The 24,892-nt window shown below is 34.6% G+C and overlaps 1 protein-coding gene across 10 annotated transcripts in view; it reads left to right on the top strand.

The window, feature by feature from the left end:
• The window catches only part of LOC115626846 (sodium channel protein para), a 73,049-nt gene that overhangs the window by 30,710 nt on the left and 17,447 nt on the right, over positions 1-24,892 (top strand). For 5 of the 10 annotated variants that reach the window (XM_030522339.1, XM_030522340.1, XM_030522341.1 and 2 more), the window contains exons 10-22: positions 1,484-1,664; positions 2,324-2,535; positions 2,607-2,706; positions 2,772-2,840; positions 12,054-12,307; positions 12,408-12,581; positions 14,230-14,392; positions 15,409-15,596; positions 15,948-16,152; positions 19,009-19,190; positions 19,593-20,075; positions 21,195-21,368; positions 22,048-22,170. In XM_030522339.1, the coding sequence (XP_030378199.1) occupies positions 1,484-1,664; positions 2,324-2,535; positions 2,607-2,706; positions 2,772-2,840; positions 12,054-12,307; positions 12,408-12,581; positions 14,230-14,392; positions 15,409-15,596; positions 15,948-16,152; positions 19,009-19,190; positions 19,593-20,075; positions 21,195-21,368; positions 22,048-22,170 (2,508 nt within the window). Of the gene's footprint in view, positions 1-1,483; positions 1,665-2,323; positions 2,536-2,606; positions 2,707-2,771; positions 2,841-12,029; positions 12,308-12,407; positions 12,582-14,229; positions 14,393-15,408; positions 15,597-15,947; positions 16,192-18,978; positions 19,191-19,592; positions 20,076-21,194; positions 21,369-22,047; positions 22,171-24,892 lie in introns of all 10 variants that reach the window. The other 5 variants (XM_030522334.1, XM_030522338.1, XM_030522336.1 and 2 more) reach the window with 4 other exon arrangements.

Below are 24,892 nucleotides of genomic sequence, written 5' to 3' on the forward strand. Positions count from 1 at the left end.
GCCGTAAAGCAATACTTTTGTCTTGTTTTGTGTAACTAACTTGATTTTCTACATACCACCTATCTATACCTACTTATTTACTACTCGAACAAACTTATAACATATACTCGTAACTAACTATCAGTTGTGGTTGTGCGTGTGTGTGTGTGTACGTGAGCCTGTTCTATGTTGAGCGGTGTACGTTCTAGAACTTAACTGTTGTGTACTCGCATATCGTTTATGTTCTGTACTGCTCTTCACAGTAGTCCATCTGCAACCAATTGAAACCGACCCCTGAGGGGCTACTTTAGCCCCAAGGCAGAAGTATATATTGTTCATTTTGGTTCTATGCTGACTTCTTTAAAGGGTGTGCCCACGCATACACACACCTACACACACACACACACACTTGCGCACTCGAGCACTATCACTCCCACTCAGCATCACACACACACACTCACACAGATATGCATAAATAATCGTTACACACCACAGTCACTCAGTACGCAGATTTCCGTATATGATGTACTCGTATGTATATTATTATTTCGATTAACTCTATATATATATATATATCTTTAGTTAAATTAAACTTTACATATTTGTGTTGTAAATATGTATGTATGCCGCATAGAGTGTGACCAAACTAATACTTAGATGTACTTTATATCTACATAAATATATATGAGTATTTATTGGATAATTATTGGTCTACAGCATACATGAAGTATGTTTGTGTATTTTTGTAGGTTTTCGGTTTTGTGTTTTTTTTGTTGGTTTTTTTTGTGAACTATTTCAAGCTGGCACACACACACACACACGCGCCAATTCCAAATCAACTGACCAACTTCTAACTAACTGTCCAACTGCCCTGCTCATACTATTGCGAGTCTTATCTTGCACTCCCACTGACGCGCCCACTACCCGTCTACCATAATACAAAAACAAAAGAATGAAGAAAAAACAATAACTAACTAAGTACTACACCAGTCCCCTACGACTATTGCAACTTTCATTGTAGACTCAAAACTCCAGCCACATACTCGTACAGAATTTGTTGCATTTTTGTTTTGTCTACCTAATCTGTCAGTCTGATGTCGAACAATGTCTACTGTACGATACAGCCCAATATATGTATGTATATGTATATTGTGTTCCCCAAAACAGAATCGAGTGCATATGAGTTGTGTAATTTTGTGGTTCGTTTATTTGTCCTTCGGTTTGTTTTCGTGTTTCTTTTCCTTTCACATATCAACGTATTAATTATAACGCTCATACAATCATGAAGATCTCTGGCTTATAATTTAAAAATAATAATCTTATGTCATGATATTTGCAACTACTCACAACTTTGACTACTACTACCCTACTACTACTACTACTACTACTACTACTACTACTACTACTACTACTACTACTACTTCTACTACTACTTCTGCTACTAAACTGTGTAAACCATATAAAGCCACTACTAACCAAAAGTTCTACCAACAAACCAACTCAGTACACGATGCGCAATGGACGTGGCCGGTTTGGTATACCCGGTAGCGATCGTAAGCCGTTGGTATTGTCAACATATCAGGATGCACAACAACATCTGCCATATGCCGATGACTCGAACGCCGTCACACCGATGTCCGAGGAGAATGGTGCCATTATAGTGCCCGTTTATTATGGCAATTTAGGTAGGCCATTTAGCATTTACCTTCTAAGAACGGTTACCATTTCTGAACATTATTACAAATTTAATAATTTGGCACTCAAACAAAAAAAAGTAGATGTCGATATTATAAATCGAATATGTTTGGTAAATATTTGTTGTTGTGTCGCCAACATCGAGGCCATATTATTGTATGCTTCAAGTTCGAGCAATATTTAATTCAATTTCTGATCAAGTTTTTTCCAATTTAGAAATGTTTTTTGATAAATGTGTCCACATTGAAACTTTAGACATAAAATTTACTCCCAAAACTAAAGATAAGTTTTGTTAAATCGCTGAAATCAAATGAAATCAATCATTAACCAAATCAAAAATTCCATACCACCTTTAATTAGAAAAGTGACAAAATGAAATTCATTTATTTTTAACATATTGCGCCAAATGGTAGAATAGCGTATTTTTTTACACAGTGATGCAATATTTTAATAGAAAACCAATAATAATTATAATAATAGAGATTGAAAATTGATTGACCAGAAAACAAAACAAAATTGATTCATCCTAAAAAATGTTAAAGTAATGAAATGAAATGTTTAAGAGAGAAATGGCATGCGAACATGTAAAAAAATTCATGCGTACGTTATGTATGAAAAACTAACGAACTCCTTTCTGGCACTCCGACAGGCTCTAGACACTCATCGTATACCTCGCATCAGTCCAGAATATCGTATACCTCACATGGCGATCTGCTGGGCGGCATGGCCGTCATGGGCGTCAGCACAATGACCAAAGAGAGCAAGTTGCGTAATCGTAATACACGCAATCAATCAGTGGGCGCCACGAATGGCGGCACCACCTGCCTGGACACCAATCACAAGGTAGAGCATCGGGACTATGTAAGTGCCATATTCAGTTTTTAAGAGGAGCATTTAGATCTGATATTGTTTCTTGTTTGAATTAAAAACAGGAAATCGGCCTGGAGTGCACGGACGAAGCTGGCAAGATCAAACATCACGACAATCCTTTTATCGAGCCCGTCCAGACACAAACGGTGGTCGACATGAAAGGTAAGTGCGCTGGGCAGCCTCAACATTATAAGTATTCGAGCTCAACTGAGGGTCTGCCATTGCAGATGTTATGGTCCTGAATGATATTATAGAACAAGCCGCTGGTCGGCATAGTCGAGCTAGTGATCGCGGTGGTAAGTGTACCTTAATCTGCCCTCATTTAATACATTTTGTACATTTTTACAATGAAATTTTAACCAACATACAGATATCGTCCTGTACATTTTTGTTTCTTGTGTTACAAACTTAACATGTGCATTATTTCGTACTGTTTTTGTTTTTTCTCTCTCCTTCAGAATTGAGAACTTCATGTAAATACAAAATTATATCTTTTAATTTTTGCTATAAAACGATTAGAATAAGTGCCGTAAATTTTGTTCATGTGACAAACGGGCTTCCGCTCATGTACTATGTATGTATGTACTATATAAAATCTTGTACTTTTTCATTTAATTTTGTTCAGCTGAGCCGGTTAAGATATCGAACATATGAGTATGCTGGTAGTAGGAGTGCTTTTATGTGAAAAATAGTAGCAGATTATTTCTGAACATGATCACTTACTCGCATTACGCGCACTTTGGAAAACCCGCCCCTTTTATTCGACTCAATTTTTCTTAAAATGTAAAGATCAAATCTAGAGAATAATACAGATGCTTTCTTTCATACGAGTGAAATCTTTAGAGCGGGAAAAGACAAGTCCCAATAGAGGCAAGTCCATCATAAACGAGAGCTTGATATTGGTTTCATTTCTGAATTAGACACAAGCAGAATACACTTAGAATTTCTTTCTGCCTCTATCTAAACAGCTATGCCTTCTGCTGTAACTCACCAACTCATAACTCGAAGTTCTGCTCCTATATAAGCGCTAAATATTGTGACTGTAGATCATAATATAGAAGATATGTTCTCATCCATTTGCGATTAAAATATTATGTATCTGGTCAGGGCTCAAATGTTGTAATAGATGTTCTTAGTATTAATAGAAAGAATCCTGAAAAATTAATTAACTAATTCATATGTTCGATGCCCAAACTAGCTCAATCTGTACTGCCGTTTAAATGCATTCGTGTTTTTAAAGTGAATTATTAATGTTCTTTTTAATCGATCGAATCAGTCATGCTATTGTTCCCACGTCTGTTTGGCCTTAATCTCAATGGCATATGAATTATTGATTTCGCAAACTTAACCACTTATGAGTTTTATTATTATCATGCTCATTATTATTATTACGCATAAGCATGCATTTTGTGATGGTCTCGAAGAGTGCGGGCAATCCCATGCCGTGTCGTATGCCGGCTGCCAACTGATTGATTGACTGTTTAATTGATGGCTTGAAATTTTCTCTAGCGTGCTGCATGTGGAGCATAAGCCTGTGCATTGATTTCAAATGAATTAAATTGTTTAATTATTATATCGTTAGTATCATTATTTTTAATTAATTTTATGCATTTGGTGTTGACGCGCCGCAGCCTCATGTTGTCATGTAAAAAACGCCATGAAAATATTTGCTACCAAATCATATTTTTCTATCGTACATTTTTTTATGATTATCTATAAATATTTCAACTATATTTTGTATTCTCATTGTATGTTTTTTTCTCTAACAAAAAAAAAAAGAAAACTTCAAGAAAAAAGAAAATAATAAAAATAAACATTCTACCTATTTTATATATATATAACCAAAATGAATGACTTCTTGACTCGTCCATTTTATTTAATGCCGTTGATGCTAACAGAAGAAAAAAATACAAAAACAAACAACAAAGAATTGAATAAAAAAAAAGAACAACAACAGCAGCAAGCAAACACCTTCACTAATAGTTAAAATTTATGTATAATCTAAGCTCCACACCCACAAGCCCCCAACACACAAACACACACTGAGAAATATTAAATTTCCATTTTTTTTTTTCAATTTCTTATTCAATTTTCTTGCTACGCTGCAGCGTCCCAAATACATAACAATAAGAACAATAGGCAACCATTTTTAAAAGCTACGCGCCTGGTGTGCATCGTGCAACAAGCTTCTTAGCTGCTTCATCTTTTTTTAATGCTGCTTCACACCATAATCGTACTCGTACTCGGACTCCTACCTATTATATAGAACTCAGCACGCTGTCGTCTATACTAGAGGTGGGCATTGGTCGTGCCGGGCACGAGAACAGCACGAAGTAACGCGAACAAAAAATTTTCTTGCACATACTATACGTATTCTACTTTTACAAATTCCGAAAAATGCGGACACGTACTTTAATATTCCTATTAATTTACAATAGTGTCTTAAATGTCTAGTGTTGAAAAGTAACTGCCGATAGAGTGTGACCAAACTAATACTTAGATGTACTTTATATCTACATAAATATATATGAGTATTTATTGGATAATTATTGGTCTACAGCATACATGAAGTATGTTTGTGTATTTTTGTAGGTTTTCGGTTTTGTGTTTTTTTTGTTGGTTTTTTTTGTGAACTATTTCAAGCTGGCACACACACACACACACGCGCCAATTCCAAATCAACTGACCAACTTCTAACTAACTGTCCAACTGCCCTGCTCATACTATTGCGAGTCTTATCTTGCACTCCCACTGACGCGCCCACTACCCGTCTACCATAATACAAAACAAAAGAATGAAGAAAAAACAATAACTAACTAAGTACTACACCAGTCCCCTACGACTATTGCAACTTTCATTGTAGACTCAAAACTCCAGCCACATACTCGTACAGAATTTGTTGCATTTTTGTTTTGTCTACCTAATCTGTCAGTCTGATGTCGAACAATGTCTACTGTACGATACAGCCCAATATATGTATGTATATGTATATTGTGTTCCCCAAAACAGAATCGAGTGCATATGAGTTGTGTAATTTTGTGGTTCGTTTATTTGTCCTTCGGTTTGTTTTCGTGTTTCTTTTCCTTCACATATCAACGTATTAATTATAACGCTCATACAATCATGAAGATCTCTGGCTTATAATTTAAAATAATAATCTTTATGTCATGATATTTGCAAACTACTCACAACTTTGACTACTACTACCCTACTACTACTACTACTACTACTACTACTACTACTACTACTACTACTACTACTACTTCTACTACTACTTCTGCTACTAAACTGTGTAAACCATATAAAGCCACTACTAACCAAAAGTTCTACCAACAAACCAACTCAGTACACGATGCGCAATGGACGTGGCCGGTTTGGTATACCCGGTAGCGATCGTAAGCCGTTGGTATTGTCAACATATCAGGATGCACAACAACATCTGCCATATGCGATGACTCGAACGCCGTCACACCGATGTCCGAGGAGAATGGTGCCATTATAGTGCCCGTTTATTATGGCAATTTAGGTAGGCCATTTAGCATTTACCTTCTAAGAACGGTTACCATTTCTGAACATTATTACAAATTTAATAATTTGGCACTCAAACAAAAAAAAGTAGATGTCGATATTATAAATCGAATATGTTTGGTAAATATTTGTTGTTGTGTCGCCAACATCGAGGCCATATTATTGTATGCTTCAAGTTCGAGCAATATTTAATTCAATTTCTGATCAAGTTTTTTCCAATTTAGAAATGTTTTTTGATAAATGTGTCCACATTGAAACTTTAGACATAAAATTTACTCCCAAAACTAAAGATAAGTTTTGTTAAATCGCTGAAATCAAATGAAATCAATCATTAACCAAATCAAAAATTCCATACCACCTTTAATTAGAAAAGTGACAAAATGAAATTCATTTATTTTTAACATATTGCGCCAAATGGTAGAATAGCGTATTTTTTTACACAGTGATGCAATATTTTAATAGAAAACCAATAATAATTATAATAATAGAGATTGAAAATTGATTGACCAGAAAACAAAACAAAATTGATTCATCCTAAAAATGTTAAGTAATGAAATGAAATGTTTAAGAGAGAAATGGCATGCGAACATGTAAAAAAATTCATGCGTACGTTATGTATGAAAAACTAACGAACTCCTTTCTGGCACTCCGACAGGCTCTAGACACTCATCGTATACCTCGCATCAGTCCAGAATATCGTATACCTCACATGGCGATCTGCTGGGCGGCATGGCCGTCATGGGCGTCAGCACAATGACCAAAGAGAGCAAGTTGCGTAATCGTAATACACGCAATCAATCAGTGGGCGCCACGAATGGCGGCACCACCTGCCTGGACACCAATCACAAGGTAGAGCATCGGGACTATGTAAGTGCCATATTCAGTTTTTAAGAGGAGCATTTAGATCTGATATTGTTTCTTGTTTGAATTAAAAACAGGAAATCGGCCTGGAGTGCACGGACGAAGCTGGCAAGCTCAAACATCACGACAATCCTTTATCGAGCCCGTCCAGACACAAACGGTGGTCGACATGAAAGGTAAGTGCGCTGGGCAGCCTCAACATTATAAGTATTCGAGCTCAACTGAGGGTCTGCCATTGCAGATGTTATGGTCCTGAATGATATTATAGAACAAGCCGCTGGTCGGCATAGTCGAGCTAGTGATCGCGGTGGTAAGTGTACCTTAATCTGCCCTCATTTAATACATTTTGTACATTTTTACAATGAAATTTTAACCAACATACAGATATCGTCCTGTACATTTTTGTTTCTTGTGTTACAAACTTAACATGTGCATTATTTCGTACTGTTTTTGTTTTTTCTCTCTCCTTCAGAATTGAGAACTTCATGTAAATACAAAATTATATCTTTTAATTTTTGCTATAAAACGATTAGAATAAGTGCCGTAAATTTTGTTCATGTGACAAACGGGCTTCCGCTCATGTACTATGTATGTATGTACTATATAAAATCTTGTACTTTTTCATTTAATTTTGTTCAGCTGAGCCGGTTAAGATATCGAACATATGAGTATGCTGGTAGTAGGAGTGCTTTTATGTGAAAAATAGTAGCAGATTATTTCTGAACATGATCACTTACTCGCATTACGCGCACTTTGGAAAACCCGCCCCTTTTATTCGACTCAATTTTTCTTAAAATGTAAAGATCAAATCTAGAGAATAATACAGATGCTTTCTTTCATACGAGTGAAATCTTTAGAGCGGGAAAAGACAAGTCCCAATAGAGGCAAGTCCATCATAAACGAGAGCTTGATATTGGTTTCATTTCTGAATTAGACACAAGCAGAATACACTTAGAATTTCTTTCTGCCTCTATCTAAACAGCTATGCCTTCTGCTGTAACTCACCAACTCATAACTCGAAGTTCTGCTCCTATATAAGCGCTAAATATTGTGACTGTAGATCATAATATAGAAGATATGTTCTCATCCATTTGCGATTAAAATATTATGTATCTGGTCAGGGCTCAAATGTTGTAATAGATGTTCTTAGTATTAATAGAAAGAATCCTGAAAAATTAATTAACTAATTCATATGTTCGATGCCCAAACTAGCTCAATCTGTACTGCCGTTTAAATGCATTCGTGTTTTTAAAGTGAATTATTAATGTTCTTTTTAATCGATCGAATCAGTCATGCTATTGTTCCCACGTCTGTTTGGCCTTAATCTCAATGGCATATGAATTATTGATTTCGCAAACTTAACCACTTATGAGTTTTATTATTATCATGCTCATTATTATTATTACGCATAAGCATGCATTTTGTGATGGTCTCGAAGAGTGCGGCAATCCCATGCCGTGTCGTATGCCGGCTGCCAACTGATTGATTGACTGTTTAATTGATGGCTTGAAATTTTCTCTAGCGTGCTGCATGTGGAGCATAAGCCTGTGCATTGATTTCAAATGAATTAATTGTTTAATTATTTATATCGTTATTATCATTATTTTTTAATTAATTTTATGCATTTGTGTTGAACGCGCCTCAGCCTCATGTTGTCATGTAAAAAACGCCATGAAAATATTTGCTACCAAATCATATTTTTCTATCGTACATTTTTTTATGATTATCTATAAATATTTCAACTATATTTTGTATTCTCATTGTATGTTTTTTTCTCTAACAAAAAAAAAAAGAAAACTTCAAGAAAAAAGAAAATAATAAAAATAAACATTCTACCTATTTTATATATATATAACCAAAATGAATGACTTCTTTGACTCGTCCATTTTATTTAATGCCGTTGATGCTAACAGAAGAAAAAAATACAAAAACAAACAACAAAGAAATTGAATAAAAAAAAAGAACAACAACAGCAGCAAGCAAAACACCTTCACTAATAGTTAAAATTTATGTATAATCTAAGCTCACACACACACGCCCCCAACACACAAACACACACTGAGAAATAATTAAATTTCCATTTTTTTTTTTTCAATTTCTTATTCAATTTTCTTGCTACGCTGCAGCGTCCAAATACAATAACAATAATAACAATAGGCAACCATTTTTAAAAGCTACGCGCCTGGTGTGCATCGTGCAACAAGCTTCTTAGCTGCTTCATCTTTTTTTAATGCTGCTTTCACACATAATCGTACTCGTACTCGTACTCCTACCTATTATATAGAACTCAGCACGCTGTCGTCTATACTAGAGGTGGGCATTGGTCGTGCCGGGCACGAGAACAGCACGAAAGTAACGCGAACAAAAAATTTTCTGCACATACTATACGTATTCTACTTTTACCAAATTCCCTAAAAATGCGGACACGTACTTTAATATTCTATTAATTTACAATAGTGTCTTAAATGTCTATGTTTAAAATACTTTCCGGTAAAATACACGTAATTCATTTTTTTTTTTTTTTTTGGTAATTATCCAAAAGAAAATGTTGCCTCTTTTAGAGCACTTATTAGAACTTTTCTACGATATAGTTACACAAAATGTTCACTCTCTGTGAAACACATTATTCTTCCTATATCCATATACTAATTTATGAAGCATCATCGCCACGCGTGTCGAGTCGTGTTGTATCATGTCGAAAAAGTCTAGCCCATGCCCATCACTACGTTACACCCACACACTCCACTACAAAGATTACAGTTTACGTCAAAGGCAGCAATCCGGAAGCCACAGCCAAAGCAAACAACAAATACGAAACAAACAAAAACACAAACATACAAAAAACAGAGAGGTTCACTTCGTTTGAAGCGTTTGTTCAAAATGTATTACAAATTTCTCGATTTCTTTTCGTTTTTAAAAAATTGTACGTTTCTTTTGTTGTTCCTCTTGTTTGAATTATTTGACTTTGAATGCATGACCGAAATAAGTCCTTGTATTTTCTATTAATAAGTAGTTGCATTAGTAGTTCCTCAGACAATTTGCTTTCTTCTAGTTTACTCTGTTCTAATACGTATTCGTATAGTAAGTAGTTCTATCTATTTGTAGTTTGTTTGCGTTCTCAGCTAATTGAATTTTGAATACTATTTAGCGCGCATGCATTTGTTAAACGTTAACTTCGACAAAGTTAAGTAGTTTTGTAGTTTATTTTAGACAGTCACCTCACCATAATTGTTTAATACATTCTTCTCAAGTCCAATTTAAAAACTACCTTAATATAATTAATGCAGACTTTTATTTGATTTACTCGCAAATATAAACTTACTAACAATTTTTATCTATAGCGCTATTGATTTGTTGGCCTACTGCCTAATTACTAAAATTTAAGTGAAATAAAGAGACTAATTATTGCTTAACTTTATGTATTGGAATATGATTCGCGCGTAGGTAGCGCACAAGAAAGCTACCGATACTCGATCGCAGGGTGTTCCAGCCATCTCTAGGCACTACATAGTTTTGTTTTGATGCTCCTATATTTGGCTGTTTCAAATAGTCGATACTATATACCAATTGTATAATAGAAGGAATTCAGATCCTATCCGAAACGACTTTTTCGTTTTTAAGAAACAATCAAAAATGATCCAAAACAAATATCTTATAAAATCTGAGCTGCAATGGAAATTATTTTCTAAACTCTTATGAAGTCTATTCAATCGAATTTTCGTACGTGGTTGTTCAGCTGAGAATTTTCAAAAACATCTAGGAAACAAAATAAATTAATAAAATAAGTAAATTGTAATAGAAGTTTCATTTTTTAAGCAAGCAAAATTTTCAAAGCCTTATAAAGCATTCCAGGGACCCCGAAAACATTGCTAATATTTTGACAACTTAATAGTAATGAATGCAAGGAAAATGAGCGTCTTCTATATAAAAAGTATTCGATCTTACAGGGCAACTTAATTAGGTCTGGGTATTTCATTATTTGCTATAGGTGCTCCAAACTTTTTCTCCTATTTAGCAGGCGTATACATTTGTATTAAAGCGCACTATAAGCTACATATTTTAGTTTTCAGTAAACAGCAAACAAAAACAAAAAATGTTGACTTTTATATTCACGGTTTGACAACGTACGCGAAATATTTTAAATTATAGGAACTCTTGTACACCTAATTCTGTTTTTACACGGTAGATTGGTTCCTAAAAAAGTCGTGTAAAAAACAACCGTGTAAAAAAATACATTGATCATATGCAAAATGATCAATGTTAAATTAAAACCGTGTACAAAAATACCGTGTATAAATAGAATAAGGTTTGTTGTATTATTTCGACGATTTCAATGGTCTTTCCAAAACAATTGTTGCATCAGAAAGATCGTCTTGAGCAGTTATGAGTGGAACCAGCATTCATTGGACATCGTGATTAGTTGGCTTCGGTTTTGTGATTGAAAATCGCACACTGACCACATTCCTTCCTTTGATTTGCATCAGAGCTTCGACAATTCAATTCAAACCTATGCAAACCAACATACTATTTAATATTGATTTTATTGGAGAAATTAAGTAAAACTAATGATGTGCTCCTTTTGGTTGGTTTTGTTTGTAAGCGCACAATATAAAAGGCAACATCCGTATGCGTAATAGACAAAAACGAACAGTATTTTGGATGTTCCATTTATACCACTCAGTAATGCAATGAAACAAGTATTTAAAAAACGTATACAAAAAGCAAAGAAAATTCATTCTATGTAGTGCAGTTGAGTTGCAAATATCGTTTTAGCTGCAGTAACAATTGATATATAGTATTATTCATTTTCCAAATAGCCTCTCTCTTTTTCGAAAGTGCGCGCGCGCGCACACCTACACCTACACACACACACACATACACCCACACCCACACATCCATACACACCAAGCGCATGAGTGTTAAAAAGAAAGCTAACGAATAATTTCCAATGCAATGAAGCTTCAAGCTAACAAAAATATTATACAAAAAAAAAAAAAAAAAAAAACCAAAAACAAAAGAAAATTAAAAAATCTAAAAATCTGGCTGAGTCAAAGTTGGTCAAATCACAACTAATAACAAATTTTTGTATGGTTCAGTCTCCGTTTACTATTTTCCAACAGAAGACGATGACGAGGATGGACCAACGTTTAAAGACAAGGCGCTCGAAGTGATACTCAAAGGCATCGATGTATTTTGTGTGTGGGACTGTTGCTGGGTTTGGTTGAAATTTCAGGAATGGGTATCACTAATCGTATTCGATCCATTTGTTGAATTATTTATAACACTGTGCATTGTTGTGAACACCATGTTCATGGCCATGGATCATCACGATATGAACAAGGAAATGGAGCGTGTGCTAAAGAGTGGCAATTATGTGAGTACAACAACACAACAACTGCCTTCCCTTTAATGATATTTAGACAAACAGTATTTACATATATGGGCAACTTTTTCTTTCTTTCTTCTTCGGAAAGTTTTTTACGGCCACCTTTGCGATTGAGGCTACAATGAAACTTATGGCCATGAGTCCCAAATACTATTTTCAAGAGGGCTGGAACATATTCGATTTCATAATTGTGGCTCTGTCATTGCTGGAGCTGGGTCTGGAGGGTGTACAGGGCTTGTCTGTTTTGCGTTCGTTTCGTTTGGTAAGCAAATATGGCTCATTAAAAGCCGCTTCGGATATGAGATTAGCTAAATTAATTGATTAACCTAAGTATCACTAACACTAGATTATTCTAAGTACATACCAATACATATATTTACATGTGTATTTTAATAATTAAATAATTGTTAAACTTGAATCTAAGCAACGTACTAACGTGTACTTTAACTCAAATCTACCGAATTCCAAAACAAACAAACAAACAAACACACTCAAATACAACACTACTCGAAAACCACCGTTACAACCGTTAATGTATCCCCCACCATGTCCTGCCAACTTGCAGCTGCGTGTTTTCAAATTAGCCAAATCATGGCCAACGTTAAATTTACTGATTTCGATAATGGGTCGCACTGTCGGCGCGCTGGGCAATCTAACCTTCGTCTTATGCATTATAATCTTCATATTTGCGGTAATGGGCATGCAGCTATTTGGCAAGAACTATACAGGTATTATTGTATGAGCCCAACAACAAGAACAACAACAACAGATACAACTATCAAAATGCAACAAAACAGCAACAACAAGCAAGCATTTAATAAACAAAATCAAGTTTTAGCGTGCAATAAACAGTTTTTCTACAGCATTTTCTTAGCGCAATTTACTCTAACTTTTTACTTAACTTTTTGAATTTTTACAACTTACTTAACAACTTAGTTAAACACATAAAACATAGCTATTTACTACCTACATACAATACTAAACATACATATACTACTTACATATATACCAATCAATTCCAAATTAGCCGATTGCGTGAAATCAAATCAATATAATGAATAACTGAAACATCAAATAAGGCAATGCTTTGGGCACGGTTTTTGATTTTTATGTTCATACCTTTTGCTTCACTGCAGATTCGAGTGCAATAGCGCCAAACAGATTCTAATTCAATTTTGGGAATAATAGCTTTTATCCATTCGTATAATATTTGGCAAAGCTGCGATGCAACTCTGAAAACACTGTTCGACAGTGTTGTCCAACAACAACAATCCAATTGGGCCCAATACAATAACAACAACTCTATTTTAGACTTACCCAATACTAAATACTTAAGAATGTCAATTGTTTAGTGTTGTAAATACTTATATGATGCATGTCATTCACGGTGGCTGATTACTGAGCTGTGACTAGGATGCATTCAGAGCCTGCTGAATGCATGTACAACATTATTTCCGATTTACTATATACATATACTATATACGAGTATTAGGTATGTGTATGCAAAGTGTATTTAATGCCATTGGAAGTATATGCACGGCAACGGCAACTACTGTGAATGACAAACAACTACGGTCAGTTCGTAGCTAATTATTTGATTTTCATCGTACTTTCCGGTTAAGCTTCATTTGATCGTTTCAATTTTTAATAAAAATCTACATGAATATATGTTTTTTATGTATTCCTAATGCTTTGCCCGGCTTATAAACCAAAACGATACCTAATTAAAACCGAATACAAAAATGATCAATAATAAAAACTCCCATATACCTTACCTAAAATTTCAACCGAATAATTGAACAAATATATGAATGAACCCTGAAATTCGAAAAAAAAAAACAACCAAAAATGAAAACAAACCCTACGAAATCGCAAACTGAATCGCAAATCCCCAAAATCCGTAATTGCAGCTGCGTGTATTCAAATTGGCAAAGTCTTGGCCAACACTTAATTTACTCATTTCGATTATGGGCCGCACCATGGGCGCTTTGGGTAATCTGACATTTGTACTTTGCATTATCATCTTCATCTTCGCCGTGATGGGAATGCAACTGTTCGGAAAGAATTATCATGGTAAGTGATAGATGCCTTGGTTTGCGTTGGTTTCCTAACGCTACTTCTTTGGTTAACATTACATTCGATGTGCGTTTGTGTTTTTCCTTTGAGCGTTATCGGTTTTGCAAAAACCTTAAAACTTTGGAGCACTACATACATATGTACATATGTACACTTAATCGTATATGTATACATGTGTATGATCTCTCTATGTGATACGTCGTATTAAGTTTCGTCGTTGTTTGTGTTAATAATAATAAAAATGTTTATGTTCATTAATTTGCAATTTTATATCTTATAGTTTTACTTGTGTGTGTGTTTGTCTACAATTCACAATATATGCAATAAATTTATTTATTTTATGTTTGATAATTTCTTCGACGTCTTCTCGGTAATTTCATGAGATCTTTCGCAACTTCCTTCAAATGGTTATATACCATATATGTTTATAACCATTGCCTTCTAAATATTCAAATCATTTAGATTATGTACAATTCTTAATTCAGTGCTATATTTTCTGATTTGACATATTAAAAATGCAAAAGAGCCGAATTTAAATTTAAAGAAATTTAGTTATAATTATGTTCTATTTGGGGGTCATAAACGCGATAAGTTTGCTCGTTCGTGTCTTCTGTAAGTACTGACGTGCAAGCGGCCAACCTTTTCTTCTAGCTAAAATAACTTCCTTAAAGCTCGCTATTTTTTTACCTCTTTTGATTTTGTTTTCATAAATACTTAGCAAAAAGTATGTGGCTACACTTTAGGTAGCGGAAAAGCAACGCCTTAACGCGTGCTTATGTCTTTTTTCCCTTTAGTTCTGTATGGTTTTTCTCGCATTTCACAACACTTTTTCTGAGTGCTGCCGCTGCGCTGAACACTGCCCACGCTTTTGAATGTGCCTAACTGTGCATTTGTGCTTTAGAAGATAAAACATAAATAAAAACAAAAATAAACACAATCCACCTTAACTACCTTCTAAATAGCACTAAATAACTGTAATGATGTCTCTTCGCTTCTTTCTTGCGTCTCATCAGATCACAAAGATCGTTTTCCGGATGGCGATCTGCCCCGCTGGAATTTCACAGATTTCATGCACAGCTTTATGATCGTATTCCGTGTGCTATGCGGCGAGTGGATCGAGTCCATGTGGGACTGCATGTACGTGGGCGATGTCTCATGCATACCGTTCTTCTTAGCCACCGTCGTCATCGGCAATCTTGTGGTAAGTCTTCATATATCAGAACATTACGTTACATAGGCACCGACTGGCAAATTGGAACAAATACCTTGTAAACGAAATTTTCAAAGGCCCCAGAAACTACCATTAGACCTCACATTTTGGGACACTTTTCAACAACAATCTAATAGGTTAAAATTTATGTTTGATTGATAATCATAAAAAGAGTGATTAAGAGGTAAATGACTTACTAACTGATATCATATCATTATCATAACAACTTAGGCAAATCTAACATTTATAAATCATCTTCGAACCAGACTTAACATGGCATAGTCTGAGGATGAAATTGACAAATAACTTACTAACATATACTATGTACGTATTTCGTTGCAGGTACTTAACCTTTTCTTAGCCTTGCTTTTGTCCAATTTTGGCTCATCTAGTTTATCAGCACCGACTGCCGACAATGATACCAACAAAATTGCCGAGGCCTTTAATCGCATTGGCCGATTTAAAAATTGGGTTAAGCGTAATATTGCTGATTGTTTCAAGTTAATACGTAACAAATTGACAAATCAAATAAGTGATCAACCATCAGGTGAGAGGACCAACCAGATCAGTTGGATTTGGAGCGAAGGTTTTTATCCACTTGTTTTCAATTACTAAACTACTTTTAATTATATAATAATAACAGTAATATTAATAACGACTTAACTGCGTATATATCGTCCGTTAACTTCAATTCAAATTCAATTGGCAAGAATTCAAACCAAAGATCAGAGCTCGTGTTAACAGTAAAACGTTGTTAGCTGACAATTTGCAATTTATCTTTTCTTTTATCAAGTATACTTATATATACATATATTGATGTTTTGAGTTAGTTTTCCCCCCAAAAAAACCGTCCCATGTATAAACTAAAGCGACAACAAATTCTCTTCATTCAAATCGTCCCATATTCATGCCCTCACATTCGTATCTCTTCTTCTATTTGTAATAATTTCAACTCAATGTTCTTTACGTTCGATACGAAGGTGCATAATTGTTGTTATACTCCAATGCGTTTTTTCAACAAACAAACCCAAAAAAAAAGGCAAGAAGCACTCTCCTATATCCATCGACAATTCCATATTTTCATCTGAAAAATGGGCAGAAAAACTCGTGCTAAGTTTGCCATTTCCGCTGACATCTATTTTACAATGGAACCGTAGTAGTCATTTTCTTAGCGTTCATTTGTTCTTTTAAATCAAATAGCTAGTGTGTATTTAGATGAAACAAACGTATAAAGAAAACAACAAAATTCCCTAGATATTTACCAACACTATTCTACATAAGTACAGTTGTGTAGTTGATTAAATAACAAATTTCAGCCGCTCTCCTTAGCAATTAACGTTATTCCCATAGTATCCATAGTATTCATATAGCTAACGGTTAGTGTTTGGGGAACCGCCATTCCATACCTCCATAAACATTGCTTTATGTAACCTATTCACCTGTACCTTGTATATCTGTTTGTTTTAAATAAAAATCGAACATTTTTGGACATAGCTTCTATAATTGATGAAAAACCATGACAAGGCAAGAAACTAAGTAAAAACAAAAATTGATTTTGAAATTAGCAAATTGCAGACGGTTTTGCGAAACAATTGAAATTTTTGCTAGCTGTCATTATTGATTAACTTAAAAATTATACATTAAAATATATATTCCCATCTTTATATTTAAAAACGTAAATCAAATTATATAAATTGAAAGTAAAACAGTGGATTTGACCCTTCATAGTGTAAAGAACTTTTCATTTCTATCTATGTGTCTATATATATGTACGTATGTATTTGTGTTACCTAATATATATATATCGAATTTATTTTGAGTTAACAACTTAAGTAGAATTGTAGTAAGCCTACTTAGTTAATACTCTTTACATTGTAAACTTACTCAAAAAATCTGTGCACACAAACGACGCCGAACAAAATTTAAAAATGCATTTCCACAGACAACATTATAATTTCCATCTAAATTTTCTTCACATAGGGGTGGGCGCGTTTCGTGCACAGATAGAACTCATGTAGAACGAATAATACACTACGCTTATGTGAAGACCGAAAATTGTGAGAAAACAATCAAAATTCAATTCAGTCAGTTCTGAGGGAAATAGTGGCTAGTTTCTTGGTATATAAAAGGCAATTCAAAGCCGGAATGCCAGCTATAGGCTGATTATCTGCAATAGTTAAAATAATTTGTTGCTGAACCAGCTTCAAATATTGTACATCAGTGAATTAAGCATCGATGCACAGTAATTAGATAATGTGATGTCCTTTAAAAAAGCGTAGCCAACTAGCCAGTATTTTGGCGATTTAAAGCTGACATTTCTCTTTAAATCTTTTGAACCCTATGTTACTATTTTCAGCTCCGAAATAGAGCCGTTTCATCAATAAAATCAGCTTTGCTTTTTAGTAGACGTACTCTTACTATAAGAATTGGTTTTATGCGCACAAAAATGGTGACAGACTTTAAAAAGCAAGCAATCGGATAAATTACAAATGCCAGTATCAATTTCCTCTTTGTTCCTTTAGTATAAACTGCACTTTAAAATGAACATTTATTGTCTCTATGGCTGAATAGGAGGACGATTCTCACAATTTTCGCGATCCATATAAATTTTGTATTAGTCGACTTTAATTTTCTACATCAAGCGCTAGATAATTAGCCACTACTACACACACCAACACACACACACACACTCTCTATCGCTCACACACAGATGCACAGACACTGTGCTCTCTTCAATCAACAGGCCATAATACATGGGCTCTACAACACTTGACTCCTTCATAATCACTCCTCCTTACTAAATATAATCCACATGCGCGGTTTGTTGACTGTTGTGTTGTAAGCGTACATTCGAAGATTATGTCTTAATGTGTGTTTTATGTTCCTTTGTGTGTGTATCCACGTAATTAAATGCATATTCTAGCCTAATATGATATTAACCATCTATAATATATTCTTTTCATTTGTGTATTATGGCGTATCTCTCATGATTTTGAACAAAAAATCGTAAATTCCAAAATGAAACATGTAATTCCAAACCACCAATCTAAACGCATTGTCCACGTATTGGCCAACGTATCGAACAACGCGCAAACGTAATAATTCATATTGTTGAACTTCAAATCGATCAACTAACCAATCAACCAACCGACCAATCAATCAATCGATCAAACAACAACAAATGTAATGCGAACGAAAACTGCTCGAATGAATTTATTTCATTTTATGATTTTCACTAAATCGTCATTATCCATACATCTTTGAGAATATAATACATATATTTCTATATATCCATACCTATGTTACGTTACGTATATATACATATATTGAAAAAAAAAAAAATCAATATCGAAACGAATATTGGATACGAAAGGCAAGAACGTTTGTCGTTGTATATCTGCAGAGCATGGTGACAACGAACTGGAATTGGGACACGACGAGATCCTCGCTGACGGCCTAATCAAAAAAGGGATCAAGGAGCAAACACAACTGGAGGTAGCCATTGGCGATGGCATGGAGTTTACAATACACGGCGACATGAAGAACAGCAAGCCGAAAAAATCCAAATATCTAAATAACGCAACGGTAAACAAGCCAGATCCAATCTGTTTGATTAATATATATATATATGTATATCTCTTTGAATATATTTATATATATTACTTCTACAACTGCTATATAACTACTACTATATATTTTATTGTTATATAGACTAATTTCTTAACAACAACAAATTTATTTATATTATTTATTCATTTCTTTTTTTCGTTCATTAATTTGTTTTCTTTTTACATATAACTGTCTATATGTGTACTGTTATGTGTGTGTATTCCACAATCCAATCAACCAAAAAAAAAAAAACAAAAATACAAAAAAAATATGCTAAAAACTCAACTCAACCAACCAATCCAACCAACTGAACCCGACACTTGAACTGAAATCGTTCCAAACTAAAAAAACAAAAAAAAAATACAAATAACTATACAGATGATTGGCAACTCAATTAACCACCAAGACAATAGACTGGAACACGAGCTAAACCATAGAGGTTTGTCCTTACAGGACGACGACACTGCCAGCATAAACTCATATGGTAGCCATAAGAATCGACCATTCAAGGATGAAAGCCACAAAGGAAGCGCCGAGACAATGGAAGGCGAGGAAAAGCGTGACGTCAGTAAAGAGGATTTAGGTCTCGACGAGGAACTAGACGAGGAGGGCGAATGCGAGGAAGGCCCACTCGACGGTGATATCATAATACATGCACACGACGAGGATATACTTGACGAGTATCCAGCTGATTGCTGCCCCGATTCGTACTATAAGAAATTTCCAATATTAGCTGGCGATGATGATTCGCCGTTCTGGCAAGGATGGGGCAATTTACGACTGAAAACTTTTCAATTAATTGAAAATAAATATTTTGAAACAGCTGTTATCACTATGATTTTAATGAGTAGCTTAGCTTTGGTAAGTCAATTAAAACTACAAAGAAAAAAAAACAAAAATTTCAAAATTTCAAAACTAAATTATTTATTTACGACAATTGTTGTTACATTCTTATTTGCATTTTTAATATGTATACAAAAATGCCAATAACGTAGCTTACACCAATTGAACAAGTTTCGAAATTCATATCAAATTTCCAATTTAAAAAAAAAAGAACAAAACTAAATGTAGTTAATCAAGCCTTGCTTAAACTTTACCAAAGTTGATTGCTTCATTTTTTGTTCCTGTTCGTTAACCGCTAGAGGTTACTAGAAGTTAGCTTAGCTTAGAGTTTTCATTATTATTAGGCTTATACGTTTTAATTTTTCTTACTGACAGCAAAATTTAAATGTGCTTATCATTTAAATGAGCTTTACATCGGCTTTAGCGTTGGTTTCATGAAACCAAGATCTGCAGTTGAAGCGCGGATCGGAAAATTGGCCAGCTTTTGTTAAATTTTGCTATCAGTAGGGCTTAAACTTGAATACATTATTTTTTCTGTTCGATAGATGAACTCAAATGTAATGAGTCATTAAATCAGCCAAATTCCAACTTATGCCTAGGCACAGCCCCGTCAAACGGCTTGTGTCTTGACACAAGGCGGAAGAGAGCTTTTGCAAATAGACAAGAGAATAAGCTTGGCCTACAAATTGGCTTAATTGGCTTAGAGTTAGGAATTTGAGTAGCTTTAGCGTTAGCTTTCTTCGTAGACGCCTATGCGTATAATTTCAAGAATTTTGTCTTCAATTTCTTTGAAAATTTTTCTTTACTTGCGTTTGACTTTGATTTGTCCATAAACAAAGATGAAGAAGTGAAATAAAAATATTCACTAAAGTTGCCTTTTATCCTGCGCTGAAAAAAGAATTACTGTGCCAATCGTACAGTAAGGCTTTTACATAAATTATATATATACTGCCAGTAAAGCTTCTTCTTCACTTCCGAACATACTCGTAAATACGCATTTCAATTGCTCGTTCATAATCGTAACTACAACTTAATACTACTCATAAATAGCTTTTTGTATTTGTATTGATTTTAGCCACTTGTTCTACAACTCTTTTCTAAATAACTTGAATCCCCCACAAAAATTGCAAACCACAGGCTTTAGAAGATGTACACCTGCCACAAAGACCCATACTGCAGGATATTTTATACTATATGGACAGAATATTTACGGTAATATTCTTCTTGGAAATGTTAATCAAGTGGTTGGCGCTCGGCTTCAAAGTGTACTTCACGAATGCATGGTGCTGGCTCGATTTCGTCATTGTCATGGTAAGTTGAACGTTGGCCATGTCCCAGTGCTTTCGACTCCCTTTTATTTAAGTTATCAAAACGAACAATTTGTGGACATCTGCATACACTCTGAAAAAAAAAAACAAAAACAAAAACTAAGTAAATTATAGAAACAACACGAATAAGAACTTTTTCACACACCGACACACTGACCGTGGACTGAGTTTTAAAAATGATAAACAAAAAAAGTTAAGAAACAAAAATAATGAATATGAATGTTTGGTTTAATAACAATTATGACTAAAATTATGATTTCTTTCCGTTTTCTGCTATAAATATGTTTCCTACTACAAAACAATTGCAACATTTTGGAGTTATGTTCTTATGTTTTTTATGATTTCGTGTGATTCAATGTGTATTTTATAGATACACAAAATTATATATGTATACATATGTAATATGTACATTAGATGTGTATTTTAATAAGAAGATCCTTAACCAGTTGTAGACGCGTCCTCCACATGTAAATTATTAAATATATACTGCTGCTATCGTAACCGTATAACAGTTTTAGCCTAGCATTTAGTTAGCCTAAGCGTACTCGTATTTTGCACTTTAAGTTCTGTGTCCTCCATCCAAAATGCAAAATTAAAATCCAACCTGTTACCTTATTTAATTGGCATCTAAACCTACTTATGCCTATGTAATGGTCGTTTAGCTATCGCTAATTAACTTGGCTGCGGTCTGGTCCGGTGCCGATGATGTGCCCGCCTTCCGTTCGATGCGTACATTGCGCGCTTTGAGACCATTGCGCGCTGTTTCACGTTGGGAGGGCATGAAAGTAAGTAGAGTCTTCCAATTCTCTCTCTCTCTCTGTTTCTGTGTCGATCTCGCTCTCTCTCGCTCTCTCTCTATCTAACTCTAACTCTCTCTTTCTGTTGCTGTGCGTGTATCTGCGTGTTTGTGCGTGTAATTGCGTGCGTGTTGGTGTGATTAATTGTATCAACTATACTAATAAGCCGTGCCATTAAATGTTGTATCACAAACTATCTACTCGTATATTATTTAACTATCTATAATAAGTGTTATTATTGAAACACTAACTACAAATACTTACTACTGTCAACATTGTAATTATGTTGGTGTGCCTAGTGTAAAAAGGTGTGATAAGCCACGCGTATGCCAAAACTAATATCTTTACTAACCAATGCCAATACATACTACTACAAGCGGGTATTGTTTATTTTTTACATAATTAATATAACATTTCCCACTCTTCTATGACCTCTTATACACAAACTAATACTTGGCGAATTGTATGGCAGCCAGCTTCTCTACTTGTATGTATAGTATGTCAGTAACAGAGCCCAAGTGATAAAGCCTTCTTCTACCAGCTGTTATACTGCCTCTTTTGCTTGCGCATTTCAAGATGAACTCTTGTCTGTCAACTCTTCGGTGTCCATTATTAAAAAAAACATTTCTTCTACATTCGAGGAAGCGGCATACTCAGTTATAGTTAAAACAGCACTTACTAGGCACACGCGTCGTTGTATTATAAGCTGACGTTCAACCGTTTAAAGACGCTAAAAATTACATATATATGCTGGATCTACGTGTTGAAACGTTGTTTTTTATGCCTATGCTGTATGTGTGCGCAAACGCTATGTTGTATTTCAAAACTGTTATACTGTGTAAACCGTGTAGACGACTTTCAGTCTACTTAAGTGACATTTCTTTGTATATTGCGTGCCCTACTCTCACTAAATGTGTTATAATTACAATATATATACTAAGAATAATCAATTTCAAATTTCAAGAAGTTGCTTCCACCGAGCTTGGGTTAGCCCTTTGTTAACTGTGCTACCGGCCAGATTGTACATTGTTTAATCAGAACCTACATATATTATTTCTAATGCCTTTATTTAAGTATTGTACATACAAATTAATATGCTATTGATCTAAACTGTCGTTTTATCGTTTATTTATGAAACTATGCTAATATTTGTATAAGAGTTGCTTTACTGTCCGTTAGCTTAGTTGTGCAAAAGCAAATCTAAATTAAATCCAATCTTCCTAATTCCTTTTCAGTTGCTCTTTTTAATGATTAATGAAATACCCCGTATCGTTATAAAGATGTAGCTTTATTATACTTACGAATATATTCATACATACATATATATGTATATATGTGAACCTTTCCTCAAACTGCTATACTGTAATAAAATTAGGCTCAGGCTATCATATTTTTACCAGTTACAGTTAGTATATTGTCAGTAAAAAAAATTAACATAGGATATAAATTACTATAAAGACAAAAACTGTAATTTTCATTGAAATGGCAACAGATTATATACATAACTGTTATACACATATACATACATATGTAGTTTGGTTCAAAAAGATAGTCGGACATCGGTAGAGTTGTTAACTGTAAAACCATGTACTAAATACTAGCGTTTAGATATACCCTTAGGCTGTTATACTACTATACAGCAATCCTCTGAAAAGTAAAAACCCCCTAGTCCATAGCCCCCAGCCCCCTAGCTTAAATTGTAGTCTATATATCTAAAACTGTTAATTATCAGCCCCAATTCCACAATTACACAGAAACACATACACAAGAAATCCACAAAAAAAAAGAACCTCTCCGACCCCAAAGACCCTCCAGCTAACCAATTTAGTTTCACCAAATACTATATAAGAGTTATATCCGAGCTGCGCAATGCGCCATGAGCCATGCAAGTCTGCACTGTCACTGTACAAAACCTTCTCGACACCAAGTCGATAGTGTATAGAAACCCCCTGTTCAATGATCTACGTAAAGTATATCTATGTATCCATAGTTCCAATATATAATTGTATAACTGCACACTTATTCAATACAAACTACTGCCGACTGCATTCCCCATGCAGTTGGCTATACAAATGCAATTGTTATCATTTGACAAATTGCTAATACGCAGTGGTGGCAGTGTTTTACTTAAAAGCAAGCCGCATGCCAGAGAATCGTCTGACAAAACCTAAAATAAAAGATACACATAAAGAAAAAACAAAAATTCTAAATCGCTTGGTCTGGGCTACGATAAATTGCGTGCTTCGCACGCCTACCAACAAGTTCCACAAACCAATCGAGTCCGGCAGCAAAGTTTGAGCAAAAATCTGTCAATATAAAGACAAAAGCCAAAACAAACAAAAAAAAAAATGAAACATTAAAAAGAAAACAACAAAAAATGATAAAACCTAGTCCAATCGTCGCACGGCTACACAATAGACCAAAAGGTAATGCATACGGCAGCGCTAGTCGCAAACAGTTTTTATATAAAGAAGTACATATGTACACGTATATGTAAGTTTGTAGCCGATTGTACATACTCGTATAAATAATAAAAATGGCAGCACCTTAGAATGTTGTGTAAAAACACAAAGTATTTGAACTAAGATCGACCTACTACTGTAATTGATAGTTGGCATCAGCATATCTGTCGCGCATCAAGACCGAATCAGACTCAAAATCAGAATCAGAATCAGAATCAATCATTATATTTTTGTCGACGTATGCATGC

The sequence above is a fragment of the Scaptodrosophila lebanonensis genome, unplaced genomic scaffold (genome assembly GCF_003285725.1).
Source record: "Scaptodrosophila lebanonensis strain 11010-0011.00,11010-0021.00 unplaced genomic scaffold, SlebRS2 tig00000089-arrow-pilon, whole genome shotgun sequence".
NCBI lineage: Eukaryota > Metazoa > Arthropoda > Insecta > Diptera > Drosophilidae > Scaptodrosophila > Scaptodrosophila lebanonensis.